This window comes from Plectrocnemia conspersa, unplaced genomic scaffold, assembly GCF_051122295.1.
Source record: "Plectrocnemia conspersa isolate PC_06_02 unplaced genomic scaffold, ASM5112229v1 ptg000004l, whole genome shotgun sequence".
NCBI lineage: Eukaryota > Metazoa > Arthropoda > Insecta > Trichoptera > Polycentropodidae > Plectrocnemia > Plectrocnemia conspersa.
Window position 1 is genome coordinate 13,719,158 of NW_028277168.1, and position 26,011 is coordinate 13,745,168.

At 30.7% G+C, this 26,011-nt stretch overlaps 2 protein-coding genes across 3 annotated transcripts; one reads left to right on the forward strand and one right to left on the reverse strand.

Annotated features, from left to right (window-relative positions):
- Positions 1-2,076, reverse strand: Nup50 (nuclear pore complex protein Nup50). The gene is made up of 2 exons (XM_088184517.1): positions 1,853-2,076; positions 1-1,530 (listed from the first exon to the last, which is right to left on the reverse strand). The coding sequence occupies exons 1-2, from the start codon at positions 2,015-2,017 to the stop codon at positions 46-48; spliced, it is 1,650 nt and encodes a 549-aa protein (XP_088040643.1). The 5' UTR covers positions 2,018-2,076; the 3' UTR covers positions 1-45.
- Positions 2,077-3,763: 1,687 nt separating this feature from the next.
- On the forward strand, positions 3,764-23,095 carry LOC148235990 (uncharacterized). Of its 2 annotated transcripts, none has more exons than XM_088184662.1 (9): positions 3,764-4,091; positions 4,178-4,210; positions 4,280-4,345; positions 16,487-16,902; positions 16,968-17,262; positions 17,339-17,573; positions 17,633-17,884; positions 17,953-18,240; positions 23,034-23,095. In XM_088184662.1, the coding sequence occupies exons 1-9, from the start codon at positions 4,014-4,016 to the stop codon at positions 23,078-23,080; spliced, it is 1,710 nt and encodes a 569-aa protein (XP_088040788.1). In that variant the 5' UTR covers positions 3,764-4,013; the 3' UTR covers positions 23,081-23,095. The 2 variants fall into 2 exon arrangements, with proteins under 2 accessions (XP_088040788.1, XP_088040789.1); XM_088184663.1 differs by lacking the exon at positions 23,034-23,095 and adding an exon at positions 19,631-19,780.
- The last annotated feature ends 2,916 nt before the right edge of the window (positions 23,096-26,011 follow it).

A 26,011-nucleotide genomic window follows, 5' to 3' on the forward strand; every position in this document is an offset into this window, starting at 1 on the left:
TTTATTTTTTATTAGTAAATTAATATAAATTGATAAGAAAGAAATTTATTTCTTGTATTTGTTTAAAATTCTCAGTAACTCGTCTGCTTCATCTGGCGTCTTCACTCTCAGCAGCGTAGGAACTGGTGGAGGAGTAGCGGTGCTAGTGGGGATGCATACCAACATTACGTTATTTTTACCCATCCGCTGGGTTGGAATAGATTCAGTCAAAACGATGTTAAGCAGCAGATTGCCCAAGCTGGTGTCGGCCCTAACGATCAATTGGAATTTCTCACTGTCTTTTATTGGCTTCAAGTATATAGTACCCACCCCTCGATCTCCAAAAACCCCGCCTTTCTTAACAAACACTTTGCACCGCTTCGTATAAACGCTGTCTTCCTCTACAACGGGAGTGAATGTAACTTTGGGCGGTTCGTCACTCTCGTTTTCCTCTGTTGCATCTGCAGTTTTCTCCGGAGCGTCTTTAGGTGTAACTCCGCCTCCGAAAGAGAACGGTTTTCCAGTTCCGAAAGAAAATCCGACAGTAGAAGTTACTGGTTCTGGTGGCTTAGTTTGTCCGAATGAAAACATGGGCGCTTTAGATACGGGAGTCGAAGAAAAACCTTGACTGAAGAAACTACCGATGGGACTTTTGGATTGTTCCAGCGATTTGATTTCTGTATTTTTAGAGCCCGAAAACGATGAGAAAATCAAAGGCGACTTTTGTTTATCTTTATCGTCTTTCAAAATTGAAGGAGGTGATTCTTTAATGACGGATAATTCTTTCTTTTCGATGGTATTGTTGCTTGTTTTTGGAATCTGCGTAATAGCAATATCGCTCGATTTGGATGTGCTATCTTTAACGAACTTCAACTTATCCAACTCCTTTAGGTATTTTGTATAATCGTCAAAGATCGGCGTTAAGATGCAAAAAGGATTTTTATCAACATGCGAATTGATCCATTCAGAAACGCTGAGATTTAAACTTTTTAAGTTTTTGTAGTATTCGCTCTTTTCTTTCGTTAATTCGGTATCCATCTTGATGACGGTCGGTTGAGGAGCGACGGCGACAGGAGCAGGTTTATCTTGCTTGTTATCAGAACCGAATATGGTGTGCAAAGGTCTCGTGGACGGCGGCTCTTTCGACAATGGCAATTTAGATAAATCGCCAAAATGCGATACATTCGACATTGGTATTTTAGTTAAATCCCCAAAAGAAGACTCTTTTGATGTCGTTATTTTAGATAGATCGCCAAAAGGCGACTGTTTTGCCATCGGTAATTTAGTTAAATTTCCAAACGACGAGTCTTTTGATGATGTTAATTTGGTTAGATCACCAAAAGACGAATCTTTTGAAGTCGGTATTTTTGATAAGTCACCGAAAGGGGAATCTTTCGATGTCGGTAATTTAGATAGATCGTTGAAAATATCACTCTTGGGTTCGGTGTCAGCTTTGCCATTTGCTAAATTTGATATAAAACTAAATGCTGTCGAAGCCGGAGCCGGAGCTTTATTAAAGCCACTAAAACCACTGAAGATGCCTTTTTTCTCCTGTAATAAAATAAAAATTCAAATTAATAAAATATAATGAGCAATTAAGGTCTATTGCACAACTTTGTATGGGTTTTTAACAATATTTAAGATTATATCTCAATAATATGGCAGAATAGGACAAATACGTATGCCATGCTTTTATATAAGTCACGTTTAACGATATGGCAAAATTTGATCTTATAATTAATAAAACAAATAAAGCACATTTAAAATAAAATAAAATTATGCGATTTGAAGTAGATTAATGTTCTTCAAAACGTTGATTAATATGAAATTTATAGAATATATGTAAAATCTGAGCGGCTAAAGCACTCCTAACCTGATCGACATCCCTGTTTCTTCTGCGTGCGGTTCGAATTACCCTCGAGGCGAGGATATGCGCCGGTGCGGTGGTTTCCTCTTCTTCATCTCGCGGATCTTCTTCGTCGGGTTCGTCCCAGGTATCCTGGTTTAGTTGTTTAGTAGCTCGCCGCTTTTGAGCCATGTCGCTACTCTTGACACTAGCCACCCGCGTAGCGATCCTAGCACGACGAACTACGGCCATGGACCGCATGCATTTTTTATGAAATAAAGCGATTATTGATTTAATTATACTTTGTAGTTTCTTGAAATAAATAAGGATTTATATATAAATATATTTATTTCATAAATATTCAAAAGGTGCGAATCTTAACTAAGCCGGCAAAATATTTTTTATGGTAAAGGCTTTTAAATATATTTAATATGCTTAGTACAGCTTTATTTATTTTATTTTAAATGAATACCGTAAAAGCAAAAGCATCAAAGGATAATTTTTTTTTATGAAATATGAAAATTATTTTATTAAAATTTCTATTCGTTGACGAACATATTCACGTTAGATTAAAATTACTATTACAAGTACATATAGTCAAATAGTAATGTTCTGAAAGCATGATAAATCGTATCTCTATTGCAATAAGAACGCCAGCTATTTTAAAAAGTATATAACACAAAAAATAAAAATCACGGACATTTATAAAATCTATGATGCTACAGTAAAAGAATGTGTGAATTGGCAAAATTCCAAAAAAATATATAAATACCTTAAAAAGTATTTTTTTTCTTTTGCAGAAAAAAATATACATATAATATATATATTATAAGTTAGTTTTCGACTAATTATTTTTAATGTTTTGGTTTTAAATATGAAAAAAGTAAAAATATGCTACTGAAATTAGTAAATAATGCAAAGTAAAGCAATAAAAATGATTTTCACGATAAAAAAATTATACATTGCCACGGAAAAACTTGCAGAAAAATCATTTCGATACTCATTAATCAGTGAACTTGAAGAACAAAATCAAGTTATTTCCAAAATTAAATGCTTTATAAATAATTTCTGGAATATCTATACTTTACTTTATTCCTCGTAATTCCTTACTTATTTGTAAGACATTTTCCACAAATTCTTTGTAATTTTTGAAGTACTTTTTTTTGACAGATAAATTATGTAAGTTCTGCAGATTTTGAGGTAAGTTTACCATCATCAAAGTTCTGGAAATTGAAAATTGATGAGAATAATTAACATATTTATTATTTTGATTAAAATGTTATCTGTAAACATATAGATAATCTATTAGGTTAAATATCTTAAATTTAGATATAATATTAAGAAACTATTTTGCACTTTTGTTATGCCACAAAATATACAGACTTTGTTTTATTATTATTATTATGATAGACATTTAGCTTATATTTTATTAAAATTTGACACTTTATATTATCATTATATAATTTAATTAAAAATGGTAAACTTTTTGAAAAAAATATTTTTGTTAGTGTAGACTGTAGAACGATAAGAAAGTTTCAAGGCAAGTTTCTCTGTGCGAATGGACATTTCTTAAATGCAGTTAAAGTTGTTTTTGTGGGTAATAATGATGTAATGTGAAAATACTTCAAAAATATACACGAATTAAATATTTTAGCTATGTTATAAATACAATTTACAGAAAGGTACTTATCAAATTTGTGTCTAATCTATATTCTTTTTTGTTTATGGGCCACGAAATACAAGATTATTTGTGAAAATATGGCCAATCTATAATGTACCAGTAATATAACAGATTTTTTTATTTTTGTTTTTTCTGGAGTTATTATTAAAATTATTTATATTTTCATATTGTAATAATTTTTTATTATTACTTTTATTCTATGCTGATTTTTTAAAGCATTAAATCAGTAGACGTCAAACGCCATTTGACACCTTCCCAGTGTTTACATGCGCAAAAACGATAGTCGCCGAAATCGCGGTTAGTTTGCAACTAACTTCGGAGCGTTGCGGCAGTGCTGGCCGTCGGATGTTTCCCTGCGACACAAACAGCCGGAGAAAACTCGCGGCTGCGCCTCTCTAGGGACGCGACTGAGTCTCCACCCCCCTCGTCCCTTCCCGTTCGACCTCCGGCGATCGGCCCCCGAGCCCCGTTTTGTTCCGATCCGCCGCGAGCGCCCAGCTGAGCGCCATGGAGGTCTCGTTCGAGATCAAGGAAGAGATCCGAAAGTGGCAAGGCGACCTGAAAAAGGCGCTCGGACTGCACCAGGTAACTTTGACGCCCTTTTATTTCCGTTCTATACTTAGACACATAAACTTCCGACAAGTTATGCATACGATTTTATTTGCGAACAGGTATGGGTGTCCAAGCTGGATAGCGACGATACTGTAAGTATTCATTATCGCGTTATGTAAATAAACGATTTGTTGTTATGTTTGTGTTCGCATTGTTGACAGAATGGCGACATCAAGATCAAAATCGAACAAATCGAGCAGAACATCGTGCACATCGGACTTATGCAAGTGAGTACTGGGTGCTTATCTTTTTCGAATAAAAAAATGTTTGAATTTATTTGTTTGTGATATTTTAATATGACCGATTTGCGCGAGCTTATCGTCAAAACATATCGATCGCGTATATTGATTTTTTGTTTAATAATTTGGTCTTAATAAATAAAATAATGGGTATCAATTTTCTTTGTTGTGGCACTTCAGGGTTGCCATTATGCGTCTCTGTCGTGTGTATATTTAATTAGTTTTATGATGCATGTATGAACGAAAGTATGAGAAAGTGTATTTTTTCACAAAGCGTGCGTACAGCGCGCAAAGTTATCTCATGGGCGAAGCGTTTCGATGCAAGGTGGTTATTATTGATCTTGTATAAACTTGGCCCGGAACGGGACGGAGGGGTTGTTGGCAGATTAAATCAAAACGAAACGCGTCTCGGACGATGCAACAAATGTCGACGTGCGCTCCGGAATCGTCATCTTGAACGCTAAAATATTTACGTATACGTATCTACATATATGCCATATTGCCCTTACAATGGTTGCGGCAACTTTTCCGATTAAATTATACTACTTTTACGTCACCGCCTTTTGTCGATCGAAAGCTCATAAATAATAACGACTTATCATCAAACATAATCTACAATAAAGATAATATAAAGAAATATGATTTTTTAATAGTCGCCATTTTGAAACAAGATGCTAAAACAAGATTAGTCGAGATATTTACAATTTATTTTTTAAAGAAAAGCTTGCTTGAAATCTTATTGAAAATACAGCAATTATCGTCTCGTCAAAAACCAATACTGCCCATAGATATATAGAAAAACATTTTAACATATGGTGTTTTTAAGATGGTATCTTGGTAGTAGTTAAAAACTGACTTGAAACTTTTTCGGAGTGCATCATGTACCCTTTGAAATAGGTAGTATTTCTATGGAAATCTATCTATAATTCCTATCGGCGCTGGCCGTAAGAATCTGTTAGATTTCTGTGTGCGAAGGGATATCTTATAAATATTTTTCAAAAAACAGTTAATATATTTTTTTGTATTATAATATTAGTTATATAACATGTTTGCATTTTTCTCTCTAGAGTTTTCTAAAGAGTAATTAAATATCCGTTTCCGAACTTTTTTTAAATTAAGGATATTTTCGTATTTTTTTTATTAATCGAACATTTGCTGTATTTCATTAATTAATTAATTTAATTGAAATTATTTTCTTAAGAAAAATAATATCAATTAAATTGAGTTTTTGCAGCAGTCGATCATTTGATGTAATTTTTGATTACTTTTTCGTAAATTTCTGGTGGTATCTCGGCTGTAACTTGGCTGGTGTTGGTTTTAAGTGCTCCAACGTTTGGGCTTTGTCGGCTTAGACTCGACTCTTAGCGTAACTCCACAAAAAAATACATCGGCGTTAAATCGCATGATCTTGACGGCTAGTAGACGTCACTAAAACGTGAAATAATGCGACCTGGGAACTTTTTACGCATAACATCCAACGTTTTACCCGATGTGCGGCATGAACTTAATTATCTTCCACATCAATATCTTCGATTTCATGCCAAAATAATTGGTAACCATGTCCCTATAGCGCTCACCGTTGACCTTCATCGTTTTCAAAAATGTAAGGCCCAATGACGCCGCTTGACCAAAATGCGCACCGAACACTTGATTTTTTGGGATTTATGGTCTCTCGTGAATCATATAAGGATTTTCCTTGCCCCATATGCGACAATTTTGCTTATTAACACACCCAGAGAGGTGGAAATATGCCTCATCAGAGAAGATTTTCTTTGAAAAATTAGCATCATCTTGTTACTGCTTTAACACATAATCTGCGTAAATTTCTCGCTGTCCATGTTTTTTAAGCTTCAGTTCTTGTGTTATCTGAATTTTATACGAATGTAAGTCCAGATGCAAAATACCCTAAAAGAAGCCATAAGAAAAGCCCAAAAAATGCGCCATTCTTTTCAATTTTCTTTACTACGTTAGGACGATGAAATAATCTTCCCGTAAATTTAGATACACAGTTCGTACATAATTGTTATTTATATAGAACAATTAAATAATTTTAACGCGTTGAGCGGTCGTTAAGCGATTCATTTCGTAAATGTGTTGTTGCAAACTAATATTTGACACTTTGAACGCGCGTAATTATTGACAGCTGTCTGATTTTCAACATAGAAAACTCAAATTGGATCACCTTGTAAATTAAGTTACATTTTTTGAATAGCCGCTAGTTTGAAACAGTATTACGAACTTAGCCGAGATATTATTAAGGTATATTTTTAGAAAAAAGTTTCATGCTGATATGATTAAAACTATTGAAGTTATTATGTTCACCAAAACCGTCATATCATGTATAAAGTATTATTATAATTTTATCTTCATGGTATTATTTTGTCAGGGTTGCGATTTTTTGCATAGCTGCAACAACACTAACTAAATAATTTAGCCGGGATATTTACAAGGTTATTTTTCTGTTGTGTTGGAAAACTGAATAAAACTATAGCATTTATCGTGTTCTCTAAAACCGTTATAAACTAAATAACTATGTAAAAGTTGTAGATGTAAAACTTTTCATATGACATTTTTTTGTATTTTACATGATATTCATCTAATCTGCAAATATTTAAACTGCGGGCGGTTTTGTAATTACCTGGTGATGGTCGAGAAAACTGTATCAAAATTACTAAGGTATATAAACTTTTTCTTCCACCAGACTGTAAACACGATTTCTAAGCATTATGTTGGCGATCGCCAATTATAAAATATTTTTAACAAATATTTAGAAATACCTAAAACGTATAAATAAAATAATTACTGTAGTCACTGCAACACTTATTTCTATTGATCAATATTTACAATTTAATATGTTATATGTTGTATATGACACATTGAAATGACTCCACTTTTAATCAATTTCAATTCGGCGTTATCTTCGAATTTATGTTTTGCTTGTCAAAATCTTATAATGCTATAAAAATATTTTTCTCTATTATTATATATATGTATATATAAACATATATTTACAGATGTTTTAATGTATTGCTTTTCTATTTCGCCAACCGATAAGGGTTGTATGTTTTCAGCATAAATAGTGCCATTTTGAAATAAGATTGTGAAAAAATAATTGCATCATAAACTTTTCAGAAAAGTTAGAAATCTAATGGAAACTATGATAGTTATCGTGTCCATAAATCTTATATCCCATTTATTTATGTATGCAGGTGGCCACATATCACTTACCCATTTAAACAAGTAATAACATTTTGTATTTTTATTAATATTACTTTTTATCTCTTACATGATATTTTACATATCGTGAAGTTTTTTTACTTATACATAAAAAAATAATATCTTGTAAATAACCTTCATTTTATTTTCACAAATAAAAGCTCTATTAATAACACTTCAACCTAATGTAAAATACTTACTATATCGCTCGGATTTTCCCCGGTATATTGTTCTTCAGCTTAATAGAAGATAGCGGATTATTAAAAAACACTCGCTCTTTTAAATATCCCAGAAAAAAATCTGGAGCCGTAAAAGCAGGGGAACGCTCTGAAGAATTTCTGTAAATCCAAAAATTATTCTATTGTTTCTGGAAACGTGAATTTGAAGGATAACTTCTTAGATGAAAACTATGTATGTATATTTTTCACAAAAAAACGACTGAGCGCTGTCTTTCCAAACTTATATTTTTACAATCTGAGAAAAAAATATAACCCTGAAAAAGTTATTTGGTTTTTAAATTGTAAAGTGACTTTTAGCCCATTCTATATATAATATATATGTTATGTACAAGGTTTACGATCTTTACGTCAACTCATAAAATTCAGGAGGATTTGAATTAAATACTTAACGATTCCTATTTAACTAGCTAAAATTAGATAACAATTTAAGACATTATTTCTCAAACTTTGGTTTTCTACTCAAGTTCAACCTAAACATTATTTTATTTATCACGAACAACCGTGGGGTTAGACTACCTCCGGAAAAAATATCGCATACCATTCTTTGAGAAACATTGATTTAGAGCTGGGGTGGCCAACCCGCGGCCCGCGGGCCGCATTCGGCCCGCCTTGAACATTTTTCCAGCCCGCGAGATTCATCACACTTTTACAAAATATATTTATTTTATAATCGCCAATACACAATTTTTGATAGACAATTTTTCACACAAAAAATGTTTATAGTGTATCTAAATCTAATATGGGGATATATAATTTTATATATGGCCCGCGGAGTTATAGTGCATTTCCAAAGTGGTCCGCAAGATCATTTAGGTTGGCCACCCCTGATTTAGAGAGTGAAAAGGAAAAATACGAAATAATACTTTATTTTCTATGAATCACGTAAATACAAAACGAAGTAATATACACAAATATAAGGGCAAAATAATAAAAAATACAAAGGAACACATGAAAATGAATATAAAGAAATCATTAATGACTAGACTGGGCCTGTTTTTATTTATAGCAAAGCATGTTTAAATCTATCCGGAGTAATTGTTGATATTTGCAAACGATTCTCATCTGCATCTAAGTCACCTCTGGTCGAGGTGGAAACATAGTACGTAATTTGAACGTATTTACGTTTAAGCTTTTCTTTTAATTAATAATAACGTGATATACAAAACCGAGTAGCTATATTATTATTCTGTATTGTGAAGAATGTTTTTCTCGAATATTTCAAATGACGCATTTTAAAGGTAAACTTATTTTGAATTATTGAGAAAATGTTTAATTTAATTTAAAAAAATATAGCACAATGAATATCTTTCAAAAATAATATTCATTCTATTCAGATTTCAATTAGTGTCAACAATAACTGTACAAAACATTATATAATCGTTTATACAAATTTAATTCTTTATTAAAATTCAATTGGTTTACAAAGGTACTGCTTGTTATTGAATTATTATGCTATCAATTATAATTTGAACGTGATATTTTAGTATTAATTTATTGCAATATATGACATGACTAATATTTTACGGTTGCAAAAAATTATCAAGATAATTGAACTGATAAAAATACACGAATCATTTTCATTTAAGTTAAATGTATGAATTAAAAATACATACTACATAAATAGAACACAAGTGTATTACAGCGTTGGAAATTAAAATCTATACTATATAATCTAATGTTGCGATAAAAATAAGTATGCACATAAAATTCTCTTTACTTTTGAACATAACTAACATATCTGTATCACACACAATATAGGCGATTATAAGCGTACATATACGTACAAAATAATATGTTAGCATAAAAATTTCGTCGCTTTTGTCACGCACTTACATAGTACGTAAAAGACGACTGTCTACAAAATTTGAAAGATTTTTGGTTCTATTTAAATATTACGTACAAAGTGAGCGGAGTAAGTTTATATCAGAGTTTACGTAAATTTTTGCCTTTCGGCAACTTTTCAGCTCGATTTTATTCGTGTAATTTCATACGAATCGATAAGTTCGCGTTTTGATATATATCGAGTTACCAAACTCGAGATGAACTCTTCAAGGACGGTCGTCTTTCAACATTGTTATTCTTTGATAAAGTTTCAGCCTAGCTAATTAACCGCGTGAATTGATTCATAGCAAGTTTTCAGTTCTTGTTTGAAACTTTCTGGATTCATTTGACTAAAGATTGCAATGTTGTGTAAATACACTAGACATAAGGTTCACTAACGCGTTTTCCCTAGCAGGTATTGATTTTTAATAAAGACTTGTGCATTTACATACTACCGTCGACTATTTGAGTTATAGTTTATGTTAACATCTTAGTGGATTAGTTTGAACTATTTCCTTGCTGATCGTGATCACGATTCGATGATCAGGTATTTCAATTGAGAGCATCGTCGGCTTGGTAGAAAACTGTCAGCTCAGAATTTTAAAATTTGTGGTGTAATAAATCATTCTCATCTTGACTTGGATAAATTATAGAACACAATACTATATGGGGAATTAGCATGCATTTTAGGCTATATTTAGGACTTATACTTTTGTACTAAGATCACATTTTCGACCCTGATTTAATTATATAAAAGTCTTGTTTATTTTTTTAAACTGAAATTTAGGGTATATTAGGTATTTATATAGATATTATAAAGATAAAATAGTGATTTTCCATTGGACATCATAGTGCTTGTAAATCGTAAATAGCAACTACGCTTGATCATTCTTATAATATATTTTCCCTGCAGTTTTATCTCCACAAAAATCTATAAACTATGGTATTGATAAAAATACAATATGACATTGATACTTATTGGGCTGAAAATATTATGTATATACATATGTATGTTTCATAAAAAAATCTCATAAATTATTATTATTGAGTTGTCACATTCTTCTTATAAACCGACGTAATAAACCGAAGTTCGAAATATCAATTAAAGTTTTTATCCCATACCGCGATCATGTGGAGAATAGCATACGCGTCCTTAAGCGGTTATCAAACTTTCGAAACAAATATTTGGCGAATGTTCATGAAAGATGCTGGGTATTCAATATAGTACAATAAATAGAAAATAATAATTTTAGAACGCGTGGGTGTAGCTTTAGTACTCCTCTTTATTCGCTAAAAGGTTAACTCAGCGCAGTTTTGTCAGTTATTGATTGTGTTCATTAAATTTTGCCTCGCGGGCTGTTGTGCCGCGAATGCTAAGTGCCCGCACAGAAAATCCCGGTTAAGATTCTGGATGCTGTCATTATCGAGCGAAGTTTCGTTCCCGTTTTGCACCTTGCGACAGCAGGGGGATTCGGCGAAACTGGAGCTCGTTTAACGAGAACGAGTGTCTTAATCGAATTTTGAAAGTTTACAATGATATTAAACGGTTTTGATTATGTATACTTGACGTTGGTAGACGTTTCATGTCGCCCTCCTAATTTTGTCGCCCGTTTGCGTGACGTTTATTATAGACACGTGATCACGATCATTATTTAATTATAGAATTAAACAGTTATAATTATTTATTACTAAACAATTTATTGAAGTATCGAAAATATGAAGTTTGTATTTTAAAACAACTTTTTGTACTGCGCAACTTTATATATTTTGCAGACGCGTACGGCGAGATACATTCCCTTGAGCTCGCTCGCGTGTTATGTGACAAGAGTGAGTGAGATATAAAGGCATGCGTTACATCCGTTCCGCACGCCCACTTTTCACTCAAGCGAGCGAGCGATAGGGAATGTATCTCACCTTACGCGTCTGATATTTTGTAAATTCTTTCAAAGAAATGAGATATTATTTAAGAAAAATCACATTATTTTACAGTACGCAGCCTAGTATATCATTTTAATGTGGTCATGATAAAATTTCACAGGAAAAAATACATACGGATGAAATAACATAGAAAAAATTACACAAAGAAAAATTACACACAAAATAAATTTCAAACTGCAGTAATTTCATATTTTTTTTAGTGAATTAATAATGTAATTCTTTTTTCTTCTATGTCACTAATAGAATATATTTAAGAAAACTACACATTTTTGGCATACTAAAAGGTGCTACTGGTGTATGTAAAATTCTCTAGTGCTAAATTTCTTATTCTTATAATTTTATCACGTGTTATTTCTTGTGTAATTTCATCGTTTAACCTATTTTAATGTTTCATTAAATTTAAAATATTTTTCCATATTTAAATTTTATTTATTGTAAATTTTCAATTCCAACATGACAGTCGTTGGACCATGCGATACAACGGAGTAAATACAATATAGTTTTCAATGTCAGTACGAATCACCAATTCATCATACGTTCATGAAATCTAGGAAAACCTAATCTGATTGTCATCGGAATTATAATTATATAATAAGCACTAATTCAAATCTTTCAGACTTCAAACCCGGGTCTTTTATATATTAGTCATCGACTTATACCACTGCTCAATCGTGCTGGCAGTGAATTGTTTATTGAGACCTGTTTTTGACTGTATTTTTCAGTTGTTAATTATTTTTACTTTTCCAGCGACATTTTAGAGTAATAAAACTTTTATAAAGTATATACTCTAACTCTCTGTATAATTTAATTATTTGGCTGCCATTAGCTTCTACAAAATTTCAAGTTATATTTATTGTAACTTTTTAAGCGCTTTTCTTTAAATATAATTTCTGTATTCAAAGAATCGTAAATATTTTATTCAGCCAAAAACCAGAAAAAGTAATTTCTAAGCAATAAAAATCCAAATTTGAATAAATGCACTTCATATAATGAATACATTCTCAACTTTAAAATATTGGGGCTAGTTCTGTGATAATTCACATGGTACTGAATAACTTATCTTCTTCATCGATTATCTTGCATACTGAGTAAAATGAACGGATATCGTAATCTCTTGATTTAAGAAATTGATTTGATCGACTTTTAACATTGATTAGCTGTATTGAGTATTGCTCGTTTTTATTACCAAAAATATCGAAAATAAAAAATATGGATTGGAGAAGATTAAAAACTATGTTAGTTTTAAAATGTACTGTATCTATGTGGTTGGAGCTTTAATAATTGTGTAAGTACTTACATACCAGGCGCGGGCGGTGAGATATTTTCCCTCTCGATCGCTCGCGTGTTAAGTGCCGAGAGTGAGTGAGAGATAAGGGCATGCGGACCGCATGCCCTTATCTCTGACTTATTGGATTTTGGCATCCAAAAGGTTAACCTAGAAATTTGCAGAAGATCGTTCAATAAAAAATCAGATTGTTAGCTATTTACTTTTCAATGGAAATTTTAACTATTATTTAAAAATATTTTCAGACACGATAGAAATTAAATAACTTAATTATTGCCAGGAACAGGTTACTGTTTTGGTTATTATTAATTTACTTAAAATCGTATTTGTATTTGGGACTTGACGCTTCTGTCCGCTCGTGACGATTTTTCGACTCGTGTTGCAGTTTCTTTGGTTATTTATGAACTTTTCTATTTCGTGTGACCTTAAGCCCGCCTCTACTTTTACAGCGTTTTCAAACACCCTGACATTTGATTTAACTAGGAAAGGTCGACTCTCTTCCATAAATATTTACCAAATCGATGCGACTCTTGACCGCAGAAGCTGGGCTTAAGAAGTTTTTCCGCTACTTGCAGTAGTATTTAACTGATAATGCTTCATCGATTTGAGCTCTTATTGGACTGGAGCCAACGTCTCTGTATAGGTCCTTATGGTGACTTTCTAATGTCATGCATTGTATTTTAAACATTTAAGTTATTTTTTAACTACTTAATTAAGAAAAACAATACAATAGAGGTCATTCTGTATATCAGCTCTGAAATGTCAACAAGTAAGCTGAGCGATTTTTCGTGAATGGAACGATTCGAGTAATTTAGATATATATAAAATAGATACGCTTGCCAAAAACCGTAGTTCTCGGCGCGCGCTCGCTTTCGTAAACTTTCGCGCAAAAACTTTTTAATTAATCTCAGACTTTCATAAACTATCATGTCGTGTGCTGAGGATTGAATTAGTACCATCAAATCATGATGCCGTTGCGTAAAAATAATAATTTACGCAGAGCGGAGGGAAACCGAGTTACTTTGCGAAGTATTCCGCGTCGTCGGTTCCCATTCGCCGAGTGTAAAAGTTAGTTGTGACAAAGTTTCGAAACTCGGGAGCGGCGGGCAAAGTTTTGCGCGAACTGAGGGGGTGGCGGTGGGAGGTGTTTTGTTTTATAGGGAAAAAGAAAATTAAACTTCTAAAGTTTTTTTAGGCGCCACAAAATTGCTTTGCACACAACAATAATGATCGATTTTTAATACGTGTTGTGTACTAAGCGAAAACGAAGACACAAAAGACACTCGTTCAATGTTTATACGTGTTTGTGTGAGTGTATGTAATTGGTTTTAGACACGTATGTTGAGTTTGTTGTGTTTTATCGCGATCAAAGTTTTTTCATATCGCACATATTCGACATTTTTTTCATTATCACGTTTAGATTGGTTGTTACTTTTTGAAGTTGAGAAAGTGTGACTTAATTATAACTCTCGCGGTATAACTGCATGTCTGTGGATATCCGAGTTTGGATGGATATGATGTGTTAAAGTCGCATTGAGCAGCTGACAGAAGTTGAGTTTGGTTCGGTTCGGTTTTCGTTTGACCCACTTTGTTCGCGGCCAACTAACTTTGGATGATCGTTTCGTCCGAATTTCACCCGTGATATAACGCCCAGTGCACTTTTCAACTTCCAATCTGTTGTTACTCGGCGAGAATCTGTTATAAGTTTGACTGCAATAATGTAGCTGTAAACTCGATATAATTTGCACTCAATGTTAATGCATTAATAATTAACCAGTATAGTAAAACTGAATCTACACTACAGTATACTGATATATCTGAATATATTCATAGTAACAATGGTATTGTGTTGGCGCATACATTTGTTAAATACATATATACAATTTTGAGATTAAAAAATGTATAATATATAAATTTTTTTCATTGCTGGTATAAATTTTTACTATCCGCGTATTTTTCAACAAAAATAATATTACAATTATTAATTTTGGCGTGGCTATTAGTCCAACATCTTTGTATGATTTGTATTCAATATCGCAACATCACGCAAGCGTGAATTTTACTTAATGTATTTGTTTTTTAATCATCTTCTTTCAAACTTTATTAATTAGTAACAGTACAAAATTTAAAAAATGAACGCATTAATTAACAGAAACGCAATTATACACATTATTTTTTTTATAAATAAGTTTGTGGTTTAAGTAAAAATGTATGTCAAATCAACTAACTATGCTTAGAATTATGTGTGCGTGTTTTATGTCCGTAATACTTTTATTAGAAAATAAATTATCAAAAAACTAAAGATAGACAAGCATGAAATATCATAATATCGTATATATACAATGCATCTAAAACAACGTTTAAAAAGTATTTTTTAATAAATAATGAAAATATTACGACCTATTTTAATTAGATTAAGCAAAACGCTAAAATGAGAGAATAATATAAAAAATAAAAAAAATAATTGAAAGTACTCAAATACTCATTATTTTTAATTCGAGTTACTCAAATACAATGGCGCTCGAATTGGGCGAATGTCATTATTTAATACAGCGCTATGCTATGTTGTATTTACTAGGAAATGGAATGTAGTTTAATGGTTCCATTTACATTTATACTTTTACGAGTATTATATTTCATACATGAAACTAAAAAATCGTATTTCTTCTTTTTATAATTTCTGTACATATTTTTTTTATCATAATATATTTTAGTAAATAATGCTATGCTAATTCACAGTTATTGCAGAATATCAGCTTATCTATAATAGAAATATATTATTACATAGTATCAATAAAAATATTTTTCTTAATAAAAATAGATTAACTAATTGTAAAAGTATGATTGATAGATTAGAATGGTTGAATGTTCAAGAAATATTGAGTATGAATGTTTTAGTATTTATATATAAGTTAGAAAATAATATGTTACCACACTATTTTAATAAGTATTTAATAAGAAATAAAGATGTACATAAATATAATACTAGAAATAGAGAAAATTTAAAGATAATTAAGTATAAGAAAACGAGTACGGCTAGGGGAATTATGTACGGAGGTTTTAATTTATATAATAGTCTTCCAAGAGAAATCCGAAACAGCAAAAATATAACGGGTTTTATAAATGGAATAAAAAAACACCTTCGTACATATAGAAATAAAATATTATAATATTAAGTCTTTATTATTGTATATTTTTTCTTTCTGTTATGTATTTTTTATATATTTTTATATATGTTTACTAAATTTGTTAGATGTAAAGATTAGCTATTAAGCTAAATAAATTAATAAAATAAAATAAAATAAATAATAATTAATTGGAAGTTGGAATCTTGCGCAATCATAATGTATATTAAATTCATGTCCAGTTTCTAGGTCAGTGCATGTTTTTCGCGATAATCTATTCTGATGCATATTTTAAGTATTATATTCGAGTTGGCTTTATGCATTTTTCTATATCAAAACAGATCGATATTTTTTCATCAATGAAAAATGTGGGTCATGGATCTTATGTCAACCTAAGTTTGAATGTATTTTGGTTACGATATAGTAAAAACCTAAAGAGCAAATTTTTATGCTTATACAGCCAAAATAATTTATAATAAAACCATGTTTTTTCCTCAACTTTCAGAGAAAAGTATTGGAGAAGCTCAGGAGCGACCTTATGATACATAGAGCCCGCAATAAATCGGCAAATCCTGAACTAGAGCATCGCAAAATAGCTACTCAGTTGCGCGAACACCAGAAGCAATATCGCAACAGAAAAAATTCACTCTTGAAGCCGTCCGTTCTCAGCGAACTTCAGATCAAGACCGAAAGCAATAACTGTGATAAGAGAAGGCTCAAAACATATGGGAAAAATGATGATAGAAGTGATCGTTACAATCGAAACAACGGTTGCTCATACAAACAAGCGGAGGAGTCAGTTGATGATACCGATTTCTTCAATGCCACTGAAAACTTTTCCCTTAAAGACCCTCCGATTGTATCGAAAAATTCAAAATCCAACATAAGCGATGTAATTAAGAAGCTGAAGACGAATATATAGTGAGTTTTATTTATAATATTAAATAGTTTTATAGATGTGATTGAAATATTGTGATTATTTTCAGCCCGGATTCTGTGGAGTTAACCATTAAGCAATCGCCGTCTCCAAAGAGTCCACATTCAAAAAGTTCATCGCCATCGCCCGTAAGGAATCTACGTCCTTCACCTACTCCATCGCCGACGTTAAGTTTGCCTTTACCCGGTGAGCAGATTTCACAGGAGTCATTCATGAGATTTCTTGGACTTATTACGCCTTATCAAAAACAAGCGTTAGAGAAGAAAAGAAATGAAAAGAAGAAGAGATCTACTACAAGTACCAATAAAAATGAATACGTGTATGGCAATTTCGAAATGAATCAGGTATTGTTTTATTATTGAAATAAATTATATTATAATGTATTAAACAAATTAATATTTTTTTATTTTATATTTTTAGAAAAGGAAAAAGAACTTCCCATATCTACAACAAAATGTGGGTCCTCCTCAAACCCGCTCCCAAAAGATGAAAAGGCAGCAAGTGAAACGAACGGTTACAAACATTTCTCCGGCTGCCACTCCTCCAACTTCACCTCCTCCTCAATGGCCAACTTCTTTTGTGCTTCCAAGTGGACTCACTATTCAAGCAGTTCCTTCTCCTGGACCAAGGACATGCTGTGTATGCAGGCAAAATGGTAAGTACTTTTTAAACATATTTTTATCAATCATTTCTTGACATTTTAATTATTTTTAGATGCCTCCAGTTTGCTACTTAATTGTATAAAATGCAGAATCTTCTTCCACTCGACGTGTAGTACTAGTCCTGGATCAGAATCATCATCAAGCGTATCAAGATCACCAGTAAATTCATCAGAAAATCGCTATCGTCGCTCGATCAGCGTATGTCCTGAATGCAACGAAGAGGTTAAGGAGTTTAAATACAGTAATTGGACTGTGACTCGAGAATTTTCTAATTCGAATGGAGTAGATATTACGCGAATAAAAGGTATGAAATTGTTTTCTTAGTTACATTTTTAATTAACGATTTAAATAAAATAATTATTATTGTTATAGAAAAATTAGCTGAAAAGAAAGTTCTACTTGAGAAGAATCGACAAATATCAGCCGAACTCAGAAAACTTGAAATGCGGGCGGAGAATCTTAAAGAAAATATAGAAGCGAGTAATATTGAGAAAAAGCAGTTGATTTCCAATCAGAACAACACGAGAAAACGCATTAAAACTTTGATCGATTTTGTGAATACGTTCAAAGATCCTGGGGAATCTATTGTCATGCCATTATTAGACAAAGATTCATCTCGAAGTACAAATGAAACTAACGATGCCGAGGATTTATCCAACGGTTTGTAAGTTTATTAGCCAAATATATTAAGACAACTTAAATTTAAGCTGTTATGTATCTGTTGTATGTTTTTTTATTATAATTGTACATACATTTTTACTATTGTGACTGACTTTTATGAATGTTGACTCATAATAGAAAAATAACATTTTGTTGAAAAAGAAAAAGCATAGAGTTGTTCCTAAATTTATTGAAATGGTTATACGTTTGTATTTTTATATTAATTAGTTCAACTTTGTGAACAGATTTTTCAGTATTTAATAATTATAGTGTTAGTTTATTTTCTTACAAATAAATGTAAATTAAATGTTTAATGATTATATGTATGTTTGTGTAATAATGTTGTTCATTCATCTATGGAATGTAAGAGATATGTCAAATACATATTTGTTATTTTTTTCTTCATATAATGAATGATGTTTTCTTTTTAGTCGAAGTTATAAATTATGAAATTCAAAGCACATTTTTGTTGTGATATCTTCTATTTTATTTTTGTTGAAAATGTATTTTTAATACGGGTAATGTCTTGCTAGAAAAATAATTTTCAAAATTATTATTGCTATTTCATATTTTTTTATTATGAAATAAACATTGGTTTTATTATCATATTATTTATATTTTTAATATTACTTAACTAAAAATGAATTAGATAATTTAAAACATTTTATTTAAACTTTGTGTACAAAATATGATTATGGAACCTTCAATGTAAATTATATAGTACATGAGTCATTAAAAGGAAACAAACATCTAACCAAATTTTTTCAGGAGTCGCGATAAACAGTACATTCATTTAGGAAGCAAATTTTACATGCATGTTAAAAACTTACCAATTGCTCCTTCGAAATAAATACATAGCTTAATTTAGATATTACTACATTCTTAATTTATTTAAGGTAAAAATGGCAGACTTTTACTCTTGAACGACTCATATTAAATTTGTTTTTTTTTACCAAACCATTATGAATATATGTATTGCACTCTAAATTTATTTTGAATGGTATGAATTTATTGTGTAATCTGTTTAAACTATATATGTATGTTACATATCATGATAATAAAATAAATTGTGTTTTTTGTCAAATTTATGTATATTTAAATACATTTATTTTTAATAAAAAATTCTGAACATTTAGATTTAGACTCTAATGTGATAATTTATAGTTTCCATTTTGTTTATTGTTATTTAATGTTTAAACGAGGAAAGTTGTATAGCTCTGTTTACAGTTTTGCCGTTATACATGTTTAACATTATAATAAACATTTATGTTTTGTCTTATACATTTGCATCTGATGTGCCATTATAATTTAGTTTAAATAGGAGTTTTATTGTCAATGCTTTAATATGTTTTACTTTATATAGTATTCATTTTAAAACCTTTTTTTTCAGGGTGGTGGCCATTTTAAATTATATATTGACTAACAAGATAGCAATATTTTAATATATTGATTTCTCAAAGATTTGACTTAATATTTAAAGTTTAGAAAAAGAGTTCCATTTATATAATTTTTACATTAAGGATCAATACCAGACATGTCACATTTACTTACTAAAAACAAAAATTCTATATTATTGGTAACGATATATCTATAGCTTTTATTTTATATCAGATACTGCATCATATGTATTACATTTAATGAAAGATATGTTATTATAAAATGATTTTATTTGAAATTTACTTTTAGATTTTTGATTATAACCTATGTATATGAATATAATTTATTTGGACTTATTATGCTAAAATCAAAATAGAAATCAATATTACTAATTGCTATAACATACAATTATAAAATGATATTTTTAAAATAAAACTATAAATGCATGTTTTCTCTACACTTCTACATATTAATCAAGAAATCCTGCAAAATATTCTGGTATTGATTCTAGAGGTCACAATTATATTAATATTCTACATGTATTTGAAATATATGCTGTCTACAGTTATTTTCAAGAATTAACTACCTCAAAGTTATCTTAGTTTCCTTATTTTTTAGTGTCTTTAAAATTGTAAAAGAACAAAAGTTTTTTCAATAGATTTTTTGGTACTGGGATAGACTACTAATCTGTATTAATTATATAAGATTCATGGATTTAAAAATTGTATTATTGAATATGGACCTCTAGTTTATTTGTTGCCATATCATGATAAAGAGAAATACAATCCCTTGGTCAGTATCTTCTTTTTATTAACTGAGACACATTGATGCCTTCTTAGTCCATAATCTTATAATATGTAAATATTTAATGTATCTGGTATGTTTTGTATTCGCTATCTTTATAATAATTTTAAATTTGACTACAAATAAATTAAATATATTAAATAATCATTGTGGTTTATTTGATACTAGCTGTCCATATTAAGCGTTAATAAGCAAAAAAGTAATACTTGTTATATTATACATACAGTACTATGCAAAAATCACATCTGCTGGGCTGTATTCTTCCATACGTTGAGAATTAAATTATATGAGTTTTTGTCAGATAGTCTTAACGCCTGAGTAAAAACAATAGACGTAAATTTAATGCCATTCGCTTCTGAAGTGTCTGAAACAAAAAACGGTAAAAATATTTTTATAGGAATAATGAATCTAATAAAAGACTTATTCCAAGCCCTTAAGCCCTTAAAAATCGGTGATTTAATCATTTAAATAACAATAATTGAGATATTTAAATCAACAATAAAAAAATAAAATTTAGGAGTTCCATGAAAATCCAGAAAATAGAAAATTTCCTATATTTCTAGATATCTCATTTAGTCATGAAGTATAGCAGCTATGCCATAATCATTCTCTTATATCGTTAAATGTTTATAAATATAATATATTTACTATTGGGTTGGCTTATATCAAATAGCTGATTTTTACTCAGTTGAAAACGAACCAAGATTGAAAGAAGACTTTCGTAGTAAATAATCATATTTTATTATTATTGTGTTCTGTATCTTTTTCTTATTTGAAGTCAGACATGTTTTTCTGTCTCTTATGCAATGTGTTATCAACAAAAGTTTTACATCTTTTTTTTGAAACTCATCTATGTTGCACAGGCCATGAGAAACATCAATTTACTATCTGGGGACGGTTTGTTGATCAGCGGTTAGTAAGGCGTTGGTTCGAGAAATGTACTGGCGGTATTAACTGTGGAAGGAGGGGGTGGGAGGGCTATTTATTTATTTGTTCATTATGGCTAAAACTATGCGGCACTCTGGTAACACTGACGTGATGGCGGCGGAAGGCAAAACATTGATTGGTGGACCGCGACGGGAAGACGACGATGAGTAGTGTCTCGTCCGCCGATCATTCACATCATCGTATATTTAGTTCAACATATAATTAAACCACGTATACATAGATGTAACATTGGTAAAAAAAGCAAATATATCTATAATATTTGTTGTATTGTTACTAATTACTATTATAAAATCATTATATTCGTTCTAATTTCTCTACTCCATCCAACCGCAGTGTAGTTGTGGTCTTCCGGTGAAACATTTACCTATACAATTTATATTTCCTGTTAAATACATATTTACTATTTTAAAATAAAAATAAAATAATATAATAAGGCCTAGGGGTTCTAATATCACATGAGCCCCACGATTTTTAACCACTTAAACGCAAGTGACTCACCGGTGCGTCATTTGACGATTATTGTTTTTAAAGAAATTATTTAAAAAATATTTTTTATCAATTATTACTAGTTTCATTTATCAATAAACCAAATTTTTCATATTTATTTAACCCTTTGGACGCGTTAATCAAAAATAATATTTAATTGTTTTTTTTAAATGCAAATTTTACCTTGATACTGTGTTTAAATGTTCTGATTTTTTAATTTTTATTTATTTAAAATGATATTTTATGTTTATTCAAAAAAAAAAGTTGTTTCTTGAAAAGCATTTTTTTAGTGATTTTTGCGTAAAGAGATAAAAAAATCAATTGGGCGACTTTAGTCGATTTCGGCGTTCTAAGGGCTAAAGAAAGAGATGCAGATGCACGAAGAGAAATAACAGGTGACCCACTAAAAAGTCGCTGGCTTTTAAAGGGTTAATAATCTTCAATGTGGGACCAGGTAGCTCAAATACAGGACATATATGGTAACTGCAAAGTAGTATGTATAATATACGTCAAGGGCGACCAATTTTTTAAAGCTAGGAGGCATTTATTATTTTACTTTGTATGGCGATTGACTTACAAGAATCTTATTAGAAGTCGATAGCCATTTTTTGAAGTACGTCCAAAACGTGTTGAATTTCTAAGATAAATTTCCTTAAATTTTTATAGATACAGTACTTAACATATATAAATTTTTAAAATTATATCAACGTAACGTTTTTTCAATTCAATCAACTGTAATTTTAAATTAAAAACAAAAACGCCAACTTGCCATGAAATCTTTTTTTATCCTAGTACAAAATGGTGGCGCTGGGGTATTGTGATTTTATTTTCGTATTTGTAGTGGGCATTTAATTTTATAATATAAAATGTATAATATATATTTGCATTATATTTTATGAAATACAAAGGTTTTATAATCTAATATGAAGAAAATCTAAACCAATTTCATAATGCATTCTTATCATAAAATATATAAAACATTTCGCAACTTAACGATAGATGGCAATAGTCGTTCAATTTTGTATGAATACAAAAATAATATTTTTATCCTTAAATAAATATTATTATTGGTAGACAATCAATATTATTTACTTATCACATATACCTTAAATAATTCACTAATTAAATTTAATATTTTGTTATTAAAACTAATTAAACAATTATATTTTATTTTACAGGTATAAACCTTCATAAAATTGCAATGCCAGGTCGAGATAGTATTTAGTGAAATATTTTAATTAGACGAAAGAATCCAATAAAAGTGAGTCGCTGCCATTGTGCGACTGAAGAGGAATGAAATGCCAAAGGGGTGTATTGGAGGAGGAATGCGCCAATTTATCATCTTAGCTGCTTATATTATATACCTGTCTGAACTGTGATAATTACCTTGTATAATTATTTAATAACATTTTAATTAAAATTCTCTATAGCACAACATAAGCAGCACGTACCATACTATCTTCTACGTTCTACAGGATGATACCATTATTTTATAAAAATAATGAATTATCCTAAAATGTTTTATATTTTACATAATTGGTAAAGTGAATATGGTACATACAAGTTCAGACCAGGAAGTGTCTGTAAATAACAGTTTAGGATGACTCGCGCATAAAATAAAAATGGAAGTATGAAATGATTTTAATAGCACGTACAAATGATTTAATAATAACCAAACCAACTATATGTTCATTAAAAAATAATTAAATTAATTTTCTGATAAAAATTGTTATTTATTATTTTTTTACACATGTTAGACTACATTAAAAAAAAAACGACACTTTTCAGAACTGCATGTAAAATAATGCTGGTTTTGTATTTCTTTTTAAGGGCAAAAGAGTACTGAAGTAAAATTAAATATATTTATGTGTTGCTCAGACATAAATTTATACATTAGATATTTTCCAAGCTTTTTTTTCAAAAGCTAAAAAAAAAATAAATATACAACCACTAAAATGTTATCTAAAGTTTAAGTGATATATTTTTTTATAGAAGATTTAAGTATGCAACTTTCTCATTTTATGAGCAGATACAGTTTTCGTATTCAACGCTCACAGAAGCGTAGTAAATTAAAACTTCATCATTTTTTTTTGGTATTGGATATTCATTTATTAGGAATTTTTACAAGCCAACGACTACGTAAGTCTCGTTTGAAACCTAACCTTTTTTAGAAAAGTAAAGTGGATACTATATAAAAATAAACATACACAAACAATAGTTTAGTTATGATTTAAAATCCACAGAGTACTAGTTTCGTTGTTCAGGGGTATATACATCCATTATGTACATACACATAAATAAATGCGTTTACCATAGGGTAAATATCGTCAATCGTCAATGGCCCAAGGATTAATTTATTAATGGCGGTGCATTGGATCATTTGGCGGTAGATCCTCGACCGTAAATCCTTTAAATAAACACGTCGTTATAGTCTCTGCCGGTCTTATCAGGAAACAAGGGTTGATCTGTGTGACGCCTGTTGGGCATTAATGGCACGTGCCATTGCTGCTATCGGTGCCATACACCCGACGCATTGCGGTCATGCGTTTTAATAATTATTTGTTGGGAACTACTGACGCAGGCCTTTTCAACTCATTTGGCAACAACTACAACCGCATACTTATCTTTCGATTCCTTGAATATCGGCTAGGGAATACCCGTTTACGACTCTAATGTAAACATTTTAAAAACACATTGGCTTTCTTATATAAACATAATTATGGTACACTGTAATATTTATTTTTACTTTTTAATGTCTTCAGTGAAACTTAAAAGATTATTTAAGTGTTTTGGGAACATGATATGATAAGCCATTTGTGAGTTATGAGCTACATATCTACGTAAATAAATAAAAACAGTTGCGATCTCACGTTGCACAACCCCTGGCCTTGTGCTCTTTTTAAAATGGCGGTCGCATGCGATTCTCATATGCGATAACACTCGATTTAAGGATTAAACTATGATTTATTTATTTGCCAGCTTAAACTGACCCACGTAATAGGTTTTCTCCCTTCAGTTACGCATCACTTGAAGAAGGGATTGCCATTGCAATTTGGCACATCTTTTGCTGGTTCAATTGAATAAAAAGTATCAATATATTAAACACACACGTCGTGTTTTATGTGTTATAAATAATTTGCAATAGAAAGCAAACATATCGTATATAAAAAACATCGTTTAAAATATTGACTTGGGAATTTAATAGCATTTGAAAGACGGAAAATTCTACTATGTTATAAGTTAATTCTTGCTTTATTTACATCATCGTTGTTCTAATTTACGTAATTTACACGGTAGTTAAAATTAATGTAATTTAAAAATATACCAAGTGTGATAAAATTATTATTTTTCTCAATTTTGAGGGCGAAGGACAATAAAAGATAAACGGTAAAATATTCAAGAGAGGTGTTACGAAGGTGATATGAAGGAACATTCGCCCACACTATTTCGCCAATAGTTCTCACAGTTCAAGTGACACGCGCTCCGCATAAAAAATCCGAGCATCGTCGGCGCCTTATTGCAATCTTTATTTATGCGTAGCAAATCTAAATATATATACTTTGTTCCGTAACTCAAAATTATAGAGCGCTAAATGAATTTTAATATTCACTTCTAATTAAACATTAAGTGAAAAAATGGTTTTTATCGAAGGTCAAGTATCTCTCCTATTTATTTTTACCACTGAAAAGGTATATTGTCTACTTTTTTCTATGGCTTTGATGTATTCATTTTGGTCGTTTTAAAATCTCGTCCTGCACCACCAGTCGACACATTTTCAGTGGTGGCGTAGTCGCTACGCCACCCCTGCATACGCGGGCCGGACGGACAAATTAAATTAAATCAGAAAATCGTCAGTGTGGCCATGCGTGAATCGGTGTTGCCGTCACTCGCGCGTGCCGTGTCATCCACACTGTTTGCTACAGCTCGTCGTTTAGAGCACACACACTTATTTTTGTGAGTGCGCATTTTGACTAATTATTAATGCCACGATTGCTCTTAATATTGCAAGTTTTATTATAATAAATGTTAGAGGAAATGTAATCATATAATATTCCAAGTACGGAGGATGGAAAATTCTTATTCTTAGTAAATGGTCTTGTATATTTTGTATAAACAAAGAATTATTATTTTAGATAAGAATTTCCATATTTAATAA

What these genes read in the sequence shown, in the direction of transcription:
- Nup50 (XM_088184517.1), bottom strand. Translation starts at nt 2,017, where the DNA reads ATGGCTCAAAAGCGGCGAGCTACTAAACAACTAAACCAGGATACCTGG. An exon ending in GAAACAGGGATGTCGATCAG is followed by an intron (nt 1,531 to 1,852) that starts GTTAGGAGTGCT and finishes ATTTTATTACAG; the next exon opens with GAGAAAAAAGGCATCTTCAG.
- LOC148235990 (XM_088184662.1), top strand. Translation starts at nt 4,014, where the DNA reads ATGGAGGTCTCGTTCGAGATCAAGGAAGAGATCCGAAAGTGGCAAGGC. An exon ending in AAGCTGAAGACGAATATATA is followed by an intron (nt 16,903 to 16,967) that starts GTGAGTTTTATT and finishes GATTATTTTCAG; the next exon opens with CCCGGATTCTGTGGAGTTAA. An exon ending in CTGTGTATGCAGGCAAAATG is followed by an intron (nt 17,574 to 17,632) that starts GTAAGTACTTTT and finishes AATTATTTTTAG; the next exon opens with ATGCCTCCAGTTTGCTACTT.